At 47.2% G+C, this 15,093-nt stretch overlaps 2 protein-coding genes across 10 annotated transcripts in view; one reads left to right on the top strand and one right to left on the bottom strand.

The window, feature by feature from the left end:
- The window catches only part of LOC105498024 (synaptotagmin 11), a 28,560-nt gene extending 16,653 nt beyond the window's left edge, over positions 1–11,907 (bottom strand). Inside the window, exons 1-2 of one of the 2 annotated variants that reach the window (XM_011769771.2) lie at positions 11,607–11,907; positions 1,907–2,733 (exon numbers count right to left, since the gene is read on the bottom strand). In XM_011769771.2, coding sequence (XP_011768073.1) covers positions 1,907–2,733; positions 11,607–11,640 — 861 coding nt within the window. In that variant the 5' untranslated portion in view covers positions 11,641–11,907. The remainder of the gene's footprint in view (positions 1–1,906; positions 2,734–11,606) is intronic. The other variant, XM_011769770.2, reaches the window with a different exon arrangement.
- Positions 11,908–14,937: 3,030 nt separating this feature from the next.
- The window catches only part of LOC105498266 (gon-4 like), a 102,070-nt gene continuing 101,914 nt past the window's right edge, over positions 14,938–15,093 (top strand). For all 8 annotated transcript variants that reach the window (XR_011616243.1, XR_011616242.1, XM_071083925.1 and 5 more), the window contains exon 1: positions 14,938–15,009. The gene's annotated coding sequence lies outside the window, so the exon portion shown is untranslated. The remainder of the gene's footprint in view (positions 15,010–15,093) is intronic.

Raw genomic sequence — 15,093 nt, forward strand, 5'->3', positions numbered from 1 at the left:
AACAATAGTAGTAACGGTCACAATTTATTGAAGGCTCACTATGTCCTAGTGGCTACATAAAATCATCATCCTACTCTAGTCCCATAAGAAACTGAAACTTCGGCCGGGCGCGGTGGCTCACGCCTGTAATCCCAGCACTTTGGAAGGCCAAGGCGGGCGGATCACAAGGTCAGGAAATTGAGACCATCCTGGCTAACACAGTGAAACCCCGTCTCTACTAAAAATACAAAAACATTAGCTGGGCATGGTGGTGGGTGCCTGTAGTCCCAGCTACTCGGGAGGCTGAGGCAAGAGAATGGCGTGAACCCGGGAGGTGGAGCTTGCAGTGAGCCCAGATCGCGCCACTGCACTCCAGCCTGGGCGACAGAGCGAGACTGCGTCTCAAAAAAAAAAAAAAAAGAAAGAAAGAAAGTGAAGCAGCTTGCCCAAGGTCATTTAGCTGATGGAATTTGGACTTAAACTCAAGTCTGATTTCAAAGTCCTTGCTGTTTTAACCACTTACGTTATACCCTGAAAAAGACATGAAACTCTAAGTTTAAAATTTCAGCAACTTCCTTCATAGCACCTACCATACTCACTATAGAGAAACTGCAAAAAATATTTGTCTTTCTCCTCCAATAAAATGAAACCTCTTCAAGAGCAATCATATGCCAGGCATATTATCTCATTTGATTCTCATAACCCTGTAAGGAAGGCAATATTATGAGCTCCATTTTACAGATGAGAAAATAGAGGCTTAGAGGGGTCGAGTAACTCACCTGTGTCACACAGCTGGCAAGTAGTGAGCTGGAGAGTAAAGTCATGCAGTCCAATTCTGGAGCCCAAGTGTTTAACTGCAGCATTTGACTGCCTCCCCAGTTGTGGAAGAAATAAATGAACTAATGGGGTTGGATGGGGCTACATTTACTGTACTCCTGAAATGACAACTCAAGAGCCAATGTCCATCCAGTGGGAAGAGGGGGAGAGAAAACAGGATGGAGGGCCCTCGTCCCTCTTCTAATACAAAGAGGGAGGACAGGAGAAATGGAGAGAGGGAAAGTGTCTATGGCAAAGGCTTGGGCCTAGAAGGGTAAAGCAATTCACTGAATTGCATTGTAAAATGGTCATAAGGAGACATATGCATGACGGCTGGGCGCGGTGGCTCACGCCTGTAATCCCAGTACTTTGGGAGGCCAAGGCAGGTGGATCACCTGAGGATAGAAGTTCAAGACCAGCTGGGCCAACATGGTGAAACCCTGTTTCTACTAAAAATACAAAAAATTAGCCGGGTGTGGTGATGGGCACTTGTAATCCCAGCTACTCGGGAGGCTGAGGCAGGAGGATCGCTTGAACCCGGGAGGTGGGGGTTGCAATGAGCCAAGATTGCACCATTGCAGTCCAGCCTGGGGGACAAGAGTGAAACTCTGTCTCAAAAAAAAAAAAAAAAAAAAAAAAGAGACATGTACATGGTATCATTTACAACCCTAGGTTAGGTTGGGAAAGGGAAGCTGAGGGAAAAATTACTGAACTATTGTCCTAGCTTCTCAGCTGTGAAAAATAAATTCACTGGAGGAAGATCACATCATTTGGAGAGGAAATTAGCCCCCATATCCCTGATATGATGGAGGATCTACAACTGGTAGGCCAGCCTGTTCCAAGTAAGCTGAGCATCATCAGGATGCCAACCACTAAGTGAAATGGTGGAAGCTATCTGACCTTCTCTCCTCAGGAAGTTGCTGCTTAGAGGAGACCTAATCTGCCAGGTCCTCTGTCTTACTCTGACCACTGCTTATTCTTGACAGCCAAGAGCTTCCTCTCTATAGCCCTTCTTTGCCACCCATCCCACTCCCCTCCCACTTCCATTTATCCCCTGAGATATTTTCTCCCCCAACCTACCATTGCTCCCCAACACACACTTCCTACTCACCTGGATGTTCCTTTTGATGATGTCCCTGGTCAGTTGTACCTTGCCTGTGCTGGGGTCCACCCCTGCCAGTGGCACCATGACCTCGCCGATGACATCATCCCGAGAGAAGCGGTCAAAGCTGAGGACGAGGAAGTGCAGCACCAGGTCCTGCAGCTGGCTGTAGGGGATGCCATAGAAGGTGAAGGTCTCGTCAAACACAGGGTCCAGGGTCTTCCTCAGCACTCTGGTCTTCACCCGATGCCGCTTGTCAGGAAGGATGGTCATTTTGATGTAGGGGTCAGATCCCTGGGTCTGGTCATCCATCACTGGCAGCCCATGGGCCTCCTGGATTGTCACCACCAGGGCTTTTTTCGGGAAGTTATAGTCCACTGAGAAGGTGAGGGATCCTAGCATGACATCCTCCTCTGGAGATGATGGAGAGGTGGTTTTGCTCTCCCCAGGGGTCAGGCTTGTAATAGGGCTCCTTAGTTCTTCCCCATAGTCCATTTTGATGGGTAATTGGTCTATACAAGATCCAGAGCTAGGCCCCCTGGGACTTTTGTCTCGGCTTAGCAGGCCAGCCTCTGCTGCGTCCACCAACAGGTTCCTACGTCCACCTTCCCTCCCAGGACCATCTTTGTCTCTCCGCACTTTGATGATTTTCTTCTTGTTGCTGAGGGTCTCTGGGTATATGCTGATGCCTTTGAGCATGTGAATAAACTTGTATGGTGGGTTCTTGTGCTTCTTCTCTGCCTGCTGGTGGCAGCATGACCAGACAAAGACGGTCACCGAGACACACACCACCAGCACAGAGGCCCCAATGAGGCCGGCCACCACCGGTGACACATCTGAAGGCAGAGACCAGAGGTGTGTCAGGGCGGGTGGACTTTACCTCCTGTCTAGATTTCCCCTGCTCATTGCTGCTGCTGGAGCCAAGCTAATCTGCAGTCTAGCCTCTAAAGCAAAATGTGCTCATCTGGGCTTCAGAGTCTTTCCCTTCTATTAGAGGCACCTTCTCCCAACCTCTCCAACCACTCCATGGCTTTTCCTCCCGGCCAAACCTAGATGAAAGGTTTATCTTCTCTAGAAAGCCTTCTCTGAAGCACCCCACTTGACTTTCTGTTCTTTTCTAGACCTTCTCTCAGCATTTATAGACTTGGTTTGCTCATATTGATTTGTGCTTCACATAAAGCTGCTCTGTACGTGTTCCAAGGTCACCTTTTTCATGGGCACCTGTTCACTTCAACTGTTACACAAGATTTTTAGTTTCAGGAGGATATTCCATAGCATCCAGAACAAGGCCTGCATCGACTGACTCACTGTCAGGTAGGGTGGAAGGATGTGGACCTGAGTTTAGATGGTCTTGGTAGGGTGCTCAGGGTGTTAAAAATGGATGGGTGGGCCAGGCACGGTGGCTCACGCCTGTAATCCAGCACTTTGGGAGGCCAAGGCGGGTGGATCACAAGGTCAGGAGATTGAGACCATCCTGGCTAATATGGTGAAACCCGTCTCTACTAAATATACAAAAAATTAGCCGGGCGTGGTGGCAGGTGCCTCTAGTCCCAGCTACTCAGGAGGCTGAGGCAGGAGAATGGCGTGAACCCACGGGGTGGAGCTTGCAGTGAGCTGAGATTGGCCACTGCATTCCAGCCTGGGCAACAGAGTGAGACTCTGTCTCAAAAAAAAAAAAAAAAAGATGGGTGCCAAAAGAAAGAACTCTGGGTTTATGTACTTTCAAAATATGTTCCAAAATTTTAGCTCCCATGTATATAAAATACAAGGCTGGGTGCAGTGGCTCACACCTATAATCCTGGCACCTTGGGAGGCTGAGGCAGGCGGACTCTGAAGTCAGGAGTTCAAGACCAGCCTGACCAACATGGTGAAACCCCGTCTCTACTAAAAACATAAAAAATTATCCAGGCGTGGTGGCATGTGCCTATAATCCCAGCTACTTGGGAGACTGATGCAGGAGAATCGCTTGAACCTGGGAGGCAGAGGTTGCAGTGAGCTGAGACCGTGCCACTGCACTCCAGCCTGGGCGATGGAAAAAAAAAGTATTCGTCTCAAAAAAAAAAAAAAAAGTATTCCTCCAGGATGAATATATCCATTGTAGGCAAAAATAGGTGTATATGTATATATGTGTGTGTGTGTGTGTATATATACATGCATGTATTTATTTATACATATATTATTCTAAATAGGAAGAAATAGGGACTTTCTCTTTTCATTATTATTACCTTAATAAATCATTCGCTGGAAGACATAGGAGTTTTCTTCCCTATTAGTGGAAAATGTCAGATCTTTGCTCAAATGTCACCTTCTTAGGCCTTTCCTCACTCCCCTATTTAAAAGTGCAATCTTCTCCATTCTTGCCACCCACTCTTCCTAGCCTTAATTTTTTCAACGTGCCTTGTCATTATCTCTCTCTGATACACATACCCCTACACATGTAAGAAAAAAAATATAAAATACATACACAAATATGTAAGAATAAACACCCCCACACACATTATTTTACAATTCATTATTTATCTTCACTAGAATATAAGTCTCATGAGGACAAAAATTTGTGTCTGTTTTGTTCATTGCTGTACCCTCAGCACTTAAAACACATAGCAGGTACTTAATATGTATTTGTTGGATGAACAAATAACTAAAGAGAAATAGGCCGGGTGTGGCAGCTCACGCCTGCTATCCCAGCACTTTGGGAGGCCGAGGCAGGCAGATTACCTGAGGTCAGGAGCTCAAAACCAACCTGGCCAACATGGCGAAACCCTGTCTCTGCTAAAAAAAATACAAAAATTAGTCAGGTGTGGTGACACACACCTGTAATCCCAACTACTCAGGAGGCTGAGGCGGGAGAATCATTTGAACCCAGGAGGTGGAGGTTGTAGTGAGCAGAGATCGTGCCACTGCACTCCAGCCTGGATGAAAGACTGAGACTCCATCTCAAAAAAAAAAAAAAAAAAAGAGAGAGAGAGAAATAGAAATATTTTTTTTTGTTTCCCTTACCCTAGTCTTATCTTTTCCCACACAAATTGGACCTTCAAGTTTTTTCGCTCCCTCAAGTTCATTGAGGCTAAGTTGGGTTTAGGCCTTAAAGGTCCAGATAAGGTCTATAGTTTTCTACTTTACTTTTTAGGGGACCATTTGGAAGGGAGGGAGAACTAAGGAAATAAATGTAGCCTGGGCAACATGGCAAAACCCCATCTCTACCAAAAAAATTACAAAAATTAGCAGGGCATGGTGGCACATGCCTGTAGTCCCAGCTATTTGGGAGGCCAAGGTGGGAAGATCACTTGAGCCCGGGATGTGGAGGTTGCAGTGAGTTGAGATCATGCCACTGCACTCGAACCTGGGCAACAGAGCGAGGAAAAAAAAAGAAATAGACATAATTCCAGCATTTTCCAGATTCTTTTTGGAACATTCTTTTTTTTATTTTTTGAGATGGAGTTTCGCTCTTGTTGCCCAGGCTAAAGTGCAATGGCGCGATCACAGCTCACCGCAACCTCCGCCTTTCAAGTTCAAGTGATTCTCCTGCCTCAGCCTCTCGAAGAGCTGGGATTACAGGCGTGAGCCGCCGTGTCCTGCCTGAAACATTCTTGTATCAGGCATCTGTGCAGCTCACTGCTTCACTTTTTGTGAGCCTGAAACCTCACTGGATGAGAGAAGTATTTCCTGTCTGCCCCAAGTAAGATAATGTTCCCATCATCCTTCCTTATTTTTCTTCATGGAGCTTATTATCCTGTCATATATTTATCATCTGTCTTCGATCACTAGACAAGCTTAATAAAACAGCAACTCTGTCTGTTTTGTTCACTGCTATAGTCCCAGGTCCTAGAACTATGCGGTACATAGTAATTGTTCAGTGAACAAAAGAGTCAGTGAATTCAAAACAGCCTCCGAAGATTAGAAAGAGAGGATTGAGGCCGGGTGTGGTGGCTCATGCCTGTAATCCCAGCACTTTGGGAGGCCAAGGTAGGCAGATCATCTGAGGTCAGGAGTTTGAGACCAGCCTGGCCAACATGGTGAAACCCTGTCTCTACTAAAAATGTAAAAAGTAGCCAGGCATGGTGGCAGGTGCCTGTAATCCCAGCTACTCAGGAGGCTGAGGCAGAGAACTGCTTAAACCCAGGAGGCGGAGGCTGCAGTGAGCTGAGATTGTGCTACTGCACTCCATTCTGGGTGACAGAGCGAGACTCCATCTTAAAAAAAAAAAAAAGGGATTGAGTTAAGATGATTACATATATCAGGGATAAATGCAAATTTCTATTTGGACTTGAAAACCTATTTATAGTCAATAACCTCACTGATGAGTCAAAAATGACTTAGGAATTTAGGCAACCACAAGCTTGGACTATAATTAGTATAATGCCTACTATTTTCCCTTCTATTAGAGGTATCCTTTCCTATCCTCTCCAACGAATCCATATCTTTTTCTTCCCTCCAAACCTGGATGAAAGGTTTATCTTCTCTAGAAAGCCTATGGGCATGATAAGCACAATACTATGAGCATAATGTCCAGATTACATGAGAGGCAGGTATAATTTCATCTGCACTGGTCATAATACCCATGTAATATTGTGTATCGCAGTGACAATGATAAAACTGCTATTTTTTGTGTAAATTTATATGTCCCTGCCAGGCATTGTGGTAGAGCTTACTTTTTTTTTTTCTTTTGAGACAGGGTCTCATTTTATTGCCTAGGCTGGAGTGCAGTGGCACAAGCTTGGCCCACTGCAACCTCCACCACCTGGGCTCAAGTGATCCTCCTTCCTCAGCCTCCTGAGTAGCTGGGACTACAGGCACATGCCACCACACCTGGCTAATTTTCGTATTTTTTTTTTTTTTTTTTTGAGACGGAGTCTCGCTCTGTCGCCCAGGCTGGAGTGCAGTGGCCGGATCTCAGCTCACTGCAAGCTCTGCCTCCCGGGTTTACGCCATTCTCCTGCCTCAGCCTCCCGAGTAGCTGGGACTACAGGCGCCCGTCACCTCACCCAGCTAGTTTTTTGTATTTTTTTAGTAGAGACAGGGTTTCACCGTGTTAGCCAGGATGGTCTCGATCTCCTGACCTCGTAGTCTCAGCCTCCCAAAGTGCTGGGATTACAGGCTTGAGCCACCGCGCCCGGCCAATTTTCGTATTTTTTATAGAGATGGAATTTCACCATGTCGCTCAGGCTGGAGTGAAGTAGCATGATCACAGCTTACTGCAGCTTTGACCTCCCCAGTTCAAATGATCTTCCTGCCTCAGCCTCCTGAGTAACTGGGACTACAGGCATGTGCCATCACGCCCAGCTAATTTTTTTTTTTTTTTTTTTTTTTTCCTGAGATGGAGTCTTGCTTTGCCCAGACTGGAGTGCAATGGCGTGATCTCGGCTCACTGAAACCTCTGCCTCCCGGGTTCAAGCGATTCTCCTGCCTCAGCCTCCTGAGTAGCTGGGATTACCGGCACGTGACACCACGCCCGGCCAGTTTTTGTATTTTTAGTAGAGACAGGTTTCACCATGTTGGCCAGGCTGGTCTTGAACTCCTGACCTCAAGTGATCTGCCAGCCTTGGTCCCCCAAAGTGCTAGGATTACAGGTGTGAGCCACCATGCCCAGCCAATTTTTAAATTTTTTTTAGAGATGAGTCTTCACTATATTGCCCAGTTGGTCTTGAACTCCTGGGCTCAAGCAATTCTCCCGCTTTAGTCTCCACCAAATTGCTGGGATTACAGGTGTAAGCCACCATGCCTAACCAAGGAAGAGTTACGTTTTATTTAAAATTATATATATTTATTATTATTATTATTTTAGAGACATGGGCTTACTCTGTGGCCCAGGCTGGAGTGCAGTGGTGCAATCACAGCTCACTGCAGTCTTGAACTCCTGGGCTCAAGCAAATTTACTACCCTAGACTCCTGAATAGTTGGGACTACAGGCCCATGCCACTATAGAGACAAGGTGCTATGTTGCCCAGTCTGGTTTCGAATTCCTGGCCTCAAGATCCTCTTTCATCAGTCTCTTGAGTTGCTGGAATTATAGGCATGATCCACTGTACCCAGATACATTTTAAAATAATATAGATAAGGAGCAAAACATTATTAACAAAATAAATCAAGGTGACTATGTCTATATCCATACCGAATAATACTAGTGTTTAGTCTCAAAGTATTAAATGAAATAGCTTTTAGGGAAAGTTTTCACAAAATGGAGACAGCCTTGGTAGTAAGATACTTGAAGGCAGGCAGGAATATCCTATGGATCTTTGAATCTCTCAGAGTCTCTTGCTTCTAATAGGAGTTCAGTAAATATTTGGTTGAACAACTAATTGGATTCAGTTGCCAATAAGAATGGGCACAGCCTAAGGAAGTGGCTCTCCATTCATCAATCAGGTGCTTTCCTGCAAATTGCTTGCTACTCATTAGTGAAACTGAACATTGTCTCTATTAGAAGAGGAAGACAGGAAACTACCAAGACAGGCATATTTTTAAGAATAATCATAAAGAGAGATCTGAAGGCTGATAAGGAGACACCTGGGCAATTCTTTTGGCTCTATCACAGATTTATTCTCTGCAGCAGTGAGTGGCGGGGGAGCAGGAACCCACTGCTGCTTACATGTTTACAATGCATCAACTTTTATTGTTAGAAAATGGAGGCCGGGCGCGGTGGCTCAAGCCTGTAATCCCAGCACTTTGGGAGGCCGAGGCGGGTGGATCACGAGGTCAGGAGATCGAGACCATCCTGGCTAACGTGGTGAAACCCCGTCTCTACTAAAAATACAAAAAACTAGCCGGGCGAGGTGGCGGGCGCCTGTAGTCCCAGCTACTCGGAGGCTGAGGCGGGAGAATGGCGTGAACCCGGGAGGTGGAGCTTGCAGTGAGCTGAGATCGCGCCACTGCACGCCAGCCTGGGCGACAGAGTGAGACTCCGTCTCAAAAAAAAAAAAAAAAAAAAAAAAAAAAAAAAAAGAAAATGGAGATACGGTAGTAAAGGGAGAAGATGAAGAATTCTCATATTCCAGGAGGATAGAGAAGGAAAGGAAGAGAAACAGATGAACGCGTCTTTGAATTATCTAGGTGTTCCCCCTGGCCTTGTTTCCTATTTTTGCTGTCCTTTCTTCATTTTAGTATTTGTTGACTCTTGCCTCTCTCCCTGAAACCCAAGACAATGAGCTAGAAACATCAAAGATATTGAAACCTAGAGCTCTCTGTCTTGCTTTAGTCAAAAGCTTGGTGGGAAATGGAAGTTGAAACTAATGGCTGAAGTGAGTATTTTAAAGTAGCTATAAATTGCAGTGACCTGTGATTCTCGCTCCTTTTGTCCTCCATGGTCATAGATAATTGAGTGTTGGCTTGGTGTATCACCCAAGTGCTGTGGCATTTGAAATGAAGTACTCTATGAGATGTGAAAAATTTGGAAGTGGTAGTTCTCTATGTAGAAGACCCTCTGTAATGGTTTAAAAAACTGCAAGACACACTGGGCTATTGGCCAGCTCCTTCAGCTTCTGACCAGAACTGCTTTTATTGATACCCCCTTTCCTAAACATAGCCTTTCACTGTCAAGTAGGCCAATATAATACAATGGAATGAGAATAAATTTGGTTTCAGCCAGACATTGGTTTAAATTCTAGCACTGGCCAGGTGCAGTGGCTCAGGCCTGTAATCCCAGCACTTTGGGAGGCCGAAGTGGGCAGATCATCTGAGGTCGGGAGTTCAAGACCAGCCTGACCAACATGGAGAAACCCCGTCTCTACTAAAAATACAAAATTAGCCGGGCGTGGTGGCACATGTCTGTAATCCCAGCTACTTGGCAGGCAGGATAATCACTTGAACCCAGGAGGTGGAGGTTGTGGTGGGCCGAGATCATGCCATTGCACTCCAACCTGGGCAACCAGATTGAAACTCTGTCTCAAAAACAAAAACTAGCACTACCTTTACTCATTTGTTTGACTTTAGCCAAGTTATTTTATTTCTGAGCCTTGGTTTCCTTGTCTGGCAAGTATATATAATAATACATACAGTCAAGGGTATTTGTTAGGATTAAATAAAATGTAGTATGTAACAGGCTGATACAATTTATTTTCCCTTTTCCAATAATAGTCCCTCTAAGAGAAATCACTGTATTATGTTCCACACCATCTCCTTTTTCAAGGATTCTGGAACTGCAGTTAGGGAAAGGAATCTGTTGGAAGGGCATAAGAAGAAAAAGAACAGGAAGAAATCATGGATTGCTCATGTGATCATGAAAGGGACTTTTGTTTTGGGAACTTAGAACTCAAAGAATAAAGATGCGGAAGGTGAAGTGGAAGAAAAAATACAATCAAGATTTAGCCTTGGGGAATAAGTGAGAACAAGTAGTTAATGAGTGTGAAGATCTGTTATCTGAATACATCTGATTTGATTTCTTCTTCCTTATTCTGAGAGGATAGAACACACTGGGTTCTGCTCATTTCACTGCACCTCTTATTCAGGAATGAGAAAAGCCATTTCCTAGCTGGATTGTGTCTCCACCCTAAAAACTGGAGTCCCGATGCTCAAACCTTCTGGATTGTCTGAGGAATAGAATCCCTGAAGGAATAAGAAGGTTCTTTGGCAGCAACTCTCACTGGCTTCCCCCTTCTAAACTGTAGTAGAATTAAGGAGAAGCAGGGCAATTATATTTTATTTTTTTGGCCAGGAAAGCATAACACAGGAAGTTTGCTCCTTTAGCATATACCGGAGGAGTCCCCAAAGAGGAAAAAACTTCCTTCTCAAGCTTGTCTTTGCCACCTTCTTCCCTATTTTCCACTCCACTTTCTGCTCCGGGAGTGTAAAACTAATCTTGGAACCCACAGGGCTGGGTCGGGGACCAGCCGCTCTGAAATGACGTAATGCTTTCTGCGGTACACAAAGCGGCCTCCCCCAGGCTGGGCCTCTTTCGCCCCTCCCCCTCCGGCCTGGATCGCGCCCCCGCCAGCATCAACGCGGGTTAGTCCCCCTTTTTGAAAAGCCGGCCCAGGGAAACAGGGAACAAAGGCCCCGGAAGGACAGCCTCGGCGCTGCCAGGAGGCCCAGAAATAGACATCACGTCATCCCCCAGCCCAACAGCGCCAAGCGCCATTTGGTAGCATCGGATGGACCCCACCATTACGATGCAGAATGGAACTTGCAGGGCTCACGTTTCCTCCTAGCTCCAGCATCCAGCTGACCGGCTTAAGGAGTGGCTTCCTTTTTGCTCCCCACCCCCGCACCCCTCTTTCCCCAGAGGCCGCCGCGTCCCCTGGCTGCCAGCCACACGGCCCACAGTCTCCAAGCTGCCATCTTGATGCCCCATCCCCCTTGTCACCTCCCTCCCCCGCAGCCCTTAGGAATGGGAGGGGGAGGAAGGGGCACCGCCCTGCGTGCCCCAAGGGGGAGGGCTCGTCCTACCCCACCTCTCCTCCCCCAGAAGGAGGGGTTCACATCCTCCGCACGCTTGCTGTTTCTCACCTCCAGCAGTGCTGACAGTGCACCATACAAGGTTTTAGCATCCTGGACTTCCCCACCCTCGGTGTGGCTCTGGGCCTGCCAGTCCCTGCAGCCCATAGCTCAAGTTCATGCACTGTCAACTGCCCACTACCCACCACCACAGGCCCGATTTTAGCGAGGCTGGCACTTTGAAGGCTCTGGTCTGCGCTGCATTCTCTGCCCTGCCGCTGGGCCCCCTTGGCCTTGCACCCATTCTGACCACCTCAAGCTTAGTTTTCCCGAGTCTACTTACCAAAGCTAGGTCGGATATTGGTGATCTCAGCCATGTCGTAATCAGAGGCTGTTGCTATAACGTTTTTGCAATGGTGAGACAACTCTGGGCACCCTCGGTCAGTACCGAGGCCGCAGCTGTAGAGCTCTAGGTCAGGGAAGGGGGAAGGTATCCAGCGGACGCCTCCTGCGACGGTCCGGCCCCTAGTTGTCAGCTGCGCTCGGCTCTTAACGATGCTCCGGGGATGCGCTGAGCTAAGGATGCAGGTGCAGTCAGACTGGTCCTGATGCGAGGTAGGCTCCGCCTTCTTCCGAATGGTCCTCGGAAGAAGACTCCGCCTCTGCCCGAAAGATTACGGAAGTCATACCACGCCCCTTCCGGAAGATCTCCGGGAGGGTACTCCTCCCACCGCCGAGTTTTCCCGAGAATGAGGCCCCGCCCACTGACGGGCTGTGGTTCCAAAACTAGAAAGTTCTGAGGAGTAAGAAGCGTCGGTAGATTATTTATTATTATTATTTTTTTGAGACAGAGTCTCGCTCTGTCGCCCAGGCTGGAGTGCAGTGGCCAGATCTCGGCTCACTGCAAGCTCCGCCTCCTGGGTTCACGCCATTCTCCTGCCTCAGCCTCCCGAGTAGCTGGAACTACAGGCGCCCGCCACCTCGCCCGGCTAGTTTTTTGTGGTTTTTGGTAGAGACGGGGTTTCACCGTGTTAGCCAGGATGGTCTCGATCTTGTGACCTCGTGATCCTCCCGTCTTGGCCTCCCAAAGTGCTGGGATTACAGGCTTGAGCCACCGCGCCCGGCCGCGTCGGTAGATTATTACATGAAATCCTCCGATTTCAGTTTCCTGGGCTTTAATACAGCAGCAAAATGTTCTCGGTCCTGAGTTCCAGAATTTTGAGAAAATAAAATTGTGTACTGCCTGGATTTCAGTATCGATTGCCATCATTATGCTTTCTGAGACCGCTAAAGGTTATTACGGAACTTTTTTTTAGGCTAATATTTCACAGTGGATGGAAACTGTCCTAAACCTCAGAAACTCTGATGAAAGACCTAACCTGGGGATGGTTGCACAAGTCTGAACATTTACTAATTTTTAAAAAACAGTCGGGCACGGTGGCTCACGCCTGTAATCCCAAACCCTTCGGAGGCCGAGGCGGGCAGATCACTTGAGGTCAGGAGTTCGAGACCAGCCTGGCCAGCATGGTGAAACCCCCGTCTCTACTAAAAATACAAAGATTAGGCCGGGCGCGGTGGCTCAAGCCTGTAATCCCAGCACTTTGGGAGGCCGAGACGGGCGGATCACGAGGTCAGGAGTGCGAGACCATCCTGGCTAACACGGTGAAACCCCGTCTCTACTAAAAAATACAAAAAACTAGCCGGGCGAGGTGGCGGGCGCCTGTAGTCCCGGCTACTCGGGAGGCCGAGGCAGGAGAATGGCGTAAAAACCCGGGAGGCAGAGCTTGCAGTGAGCTGAGATCCGGCCACTGCACTCCAGCCTGGGCGACACAGCGAGACTCCGTCTCAAAAAAAAAAAAAAAAAAAAAAAAATACAAAGATTAGCCGGGAGTGGTGGTGCACGCTACTTGGAAGGCTGAGACACGAGGATCGCTTGAGCCCAGGAGGTGGAGGTTGCAGTGAACCGAGATTACGCCACTGCACTCCAGCCTGGGCAACAGAACAAGACTCTGTCTCAAAAAAAAAAAAAAAAAAAAAAAAAAAAAAAATGCCGAGAGCGGTGGCTCAAGCCTGTAATCCCAGCACTTTGGGAGGCCGAGGCGGGCGGATCACGAGGTCAGGAGATCGAGACCATCCTGGCTAACACAGTGAAACCCCGTCTCTACTAAAAAAATACAAAAAACTAGCCGGGCGAGGTGGCGGGCGCCTGTAGTCCCAGCTACTCGGGAGGCTGAGGCAGGAGAATGGCGTTAAACCCGGGAGGCAGAGCTTGCAGTGAGCTGAGATCCGGCCACTGCACTCCAGCCTGGGCGACAGAGGGAGACTCCATCTTAAAAAAAAAAAAAAATCATTTAATTGTACACGTAAAACAGATAGATATTGTGGTATGTAAAGCTGTCTTTTTTTTAAACAAACAAACAAAAAAAAACTAATGAAAAGTGCCAAAGTTAATCAGTGTTGAATTGTTTTTCATGAGCCTCACTGTGCTTAGGGTTTCGTATGAGAGAGAGAGGCCAAACCAAAGGATCTGTGTATTCTGTAGGTCAAAGGACAACACACATGAAACTCTGAGCTTCTGGAGTCTTCCTTGGTATTTGGGAGAGTTGGTGTGATTCAGGTTAGAGTCAGACTACTGCCAATTATAGCCGTGTTTGGGTAAATTTGAACCTTCATTTTGGCTGTGGATAATTTCATCCTGTTGGATTCTGTTTACAGATAGGATTAGTTCAAATGTATAAATTTTTGTTGGTGGTTTACCTGTAAAATGAGGGGGTTGAAAGTATTTTTCCAGCTTTTGACATTCTGTTTTTATTTTTATTATTATTTTTTTAGTCTCCGTGGATTCCAGACATTCTGTATTTCTAGAAAAGTGGAAATAACATCATTTTAGGAGTCATTCATTCATTCATTAATTCGCTCATTCAAAAAGCGTGTATTGAATTACTGAACATCTGTTACACCCCAGGCAGCCTCCTGGACACTGGGTCAATGCATTATTAGCTAGAATTAGGAGACTTAATACCTGATTCTCCTTGATAGCTGTCTGTGTACCATTGTGAAATCACCTACTCAGCTAAGCCAGAACTTTGTCCTGTGCAAACTGGAATATGATATAATAATCTAATAGTTTATTGTGGAGACCACGTCACCTAAGAAAATGTGAGAGCATTTTGTAAAATGTAGAATATTGTACATATATGAATAATTACTGTAGCCTGAGTCCAAGACTGCCTTAGCAACCTCCACCTCCCGGGTTCAAGCGATTCTCCTGCCTCAGCCTCCGGAGTAGCTGCGATTACAGGCGTGCGCCACCACGCCCAGCTAATTTTGTATATTTAGTAGAGATGAGGGTTCATCATGTTAGCCAGGCTGATCTCGAACTCCTGACCTCAGGTAATCCGCCCTCCTCCGTCTCCCAAAGTGCTGGGATTACCGGCGTGAGCCATGGCGCCCAGCCCCTAAATTAGCTGTTAATCTAAACCACTGAACCTTAACCTCATTTTTGAGTAGGCTAACTCCATGGGCAGAGAAAGTCAAGTAGTGCCTTTAAATTTTTTTGCCAATAACTGACGCACTAGCGCTGTGGCTTCACTCTGCCCTCAAATGGGATGGCGCATAGTGTTAGGCGCATGCTCCTTGATGCCCTGCGGCGCGGCGCTCCTAGGCTCGGGGACGCGCACGCAATTCGCTGTCGTTGGCTGACTTCCGGTGGTGCCAAAGCCGTTTCCGCGGAATCAGGCCGGCAGGTGAGGGTACAGGTTTATGTGTGGTGGGGTGGGAAGAGGCAGGTGGGAGCTGGGACACCTGGGCGAACGATGTCCAGGACGAGA

This window comes from Macaca nemestrina, chromosome 1 (genome assembly GCF_043159975.1).
Source record: "Macaca nemestrina isolate mMacNem1 chromosome 1, mMacNem.hap1, whole genome shotgun sequence".
In the NCBI taxonomy this organism is placed as follows: Eukaryota; Metazoa; Chordata; class Mammalia; order Primates; family Cercopithecidae; genus Macaca; species Macaca nemestrina.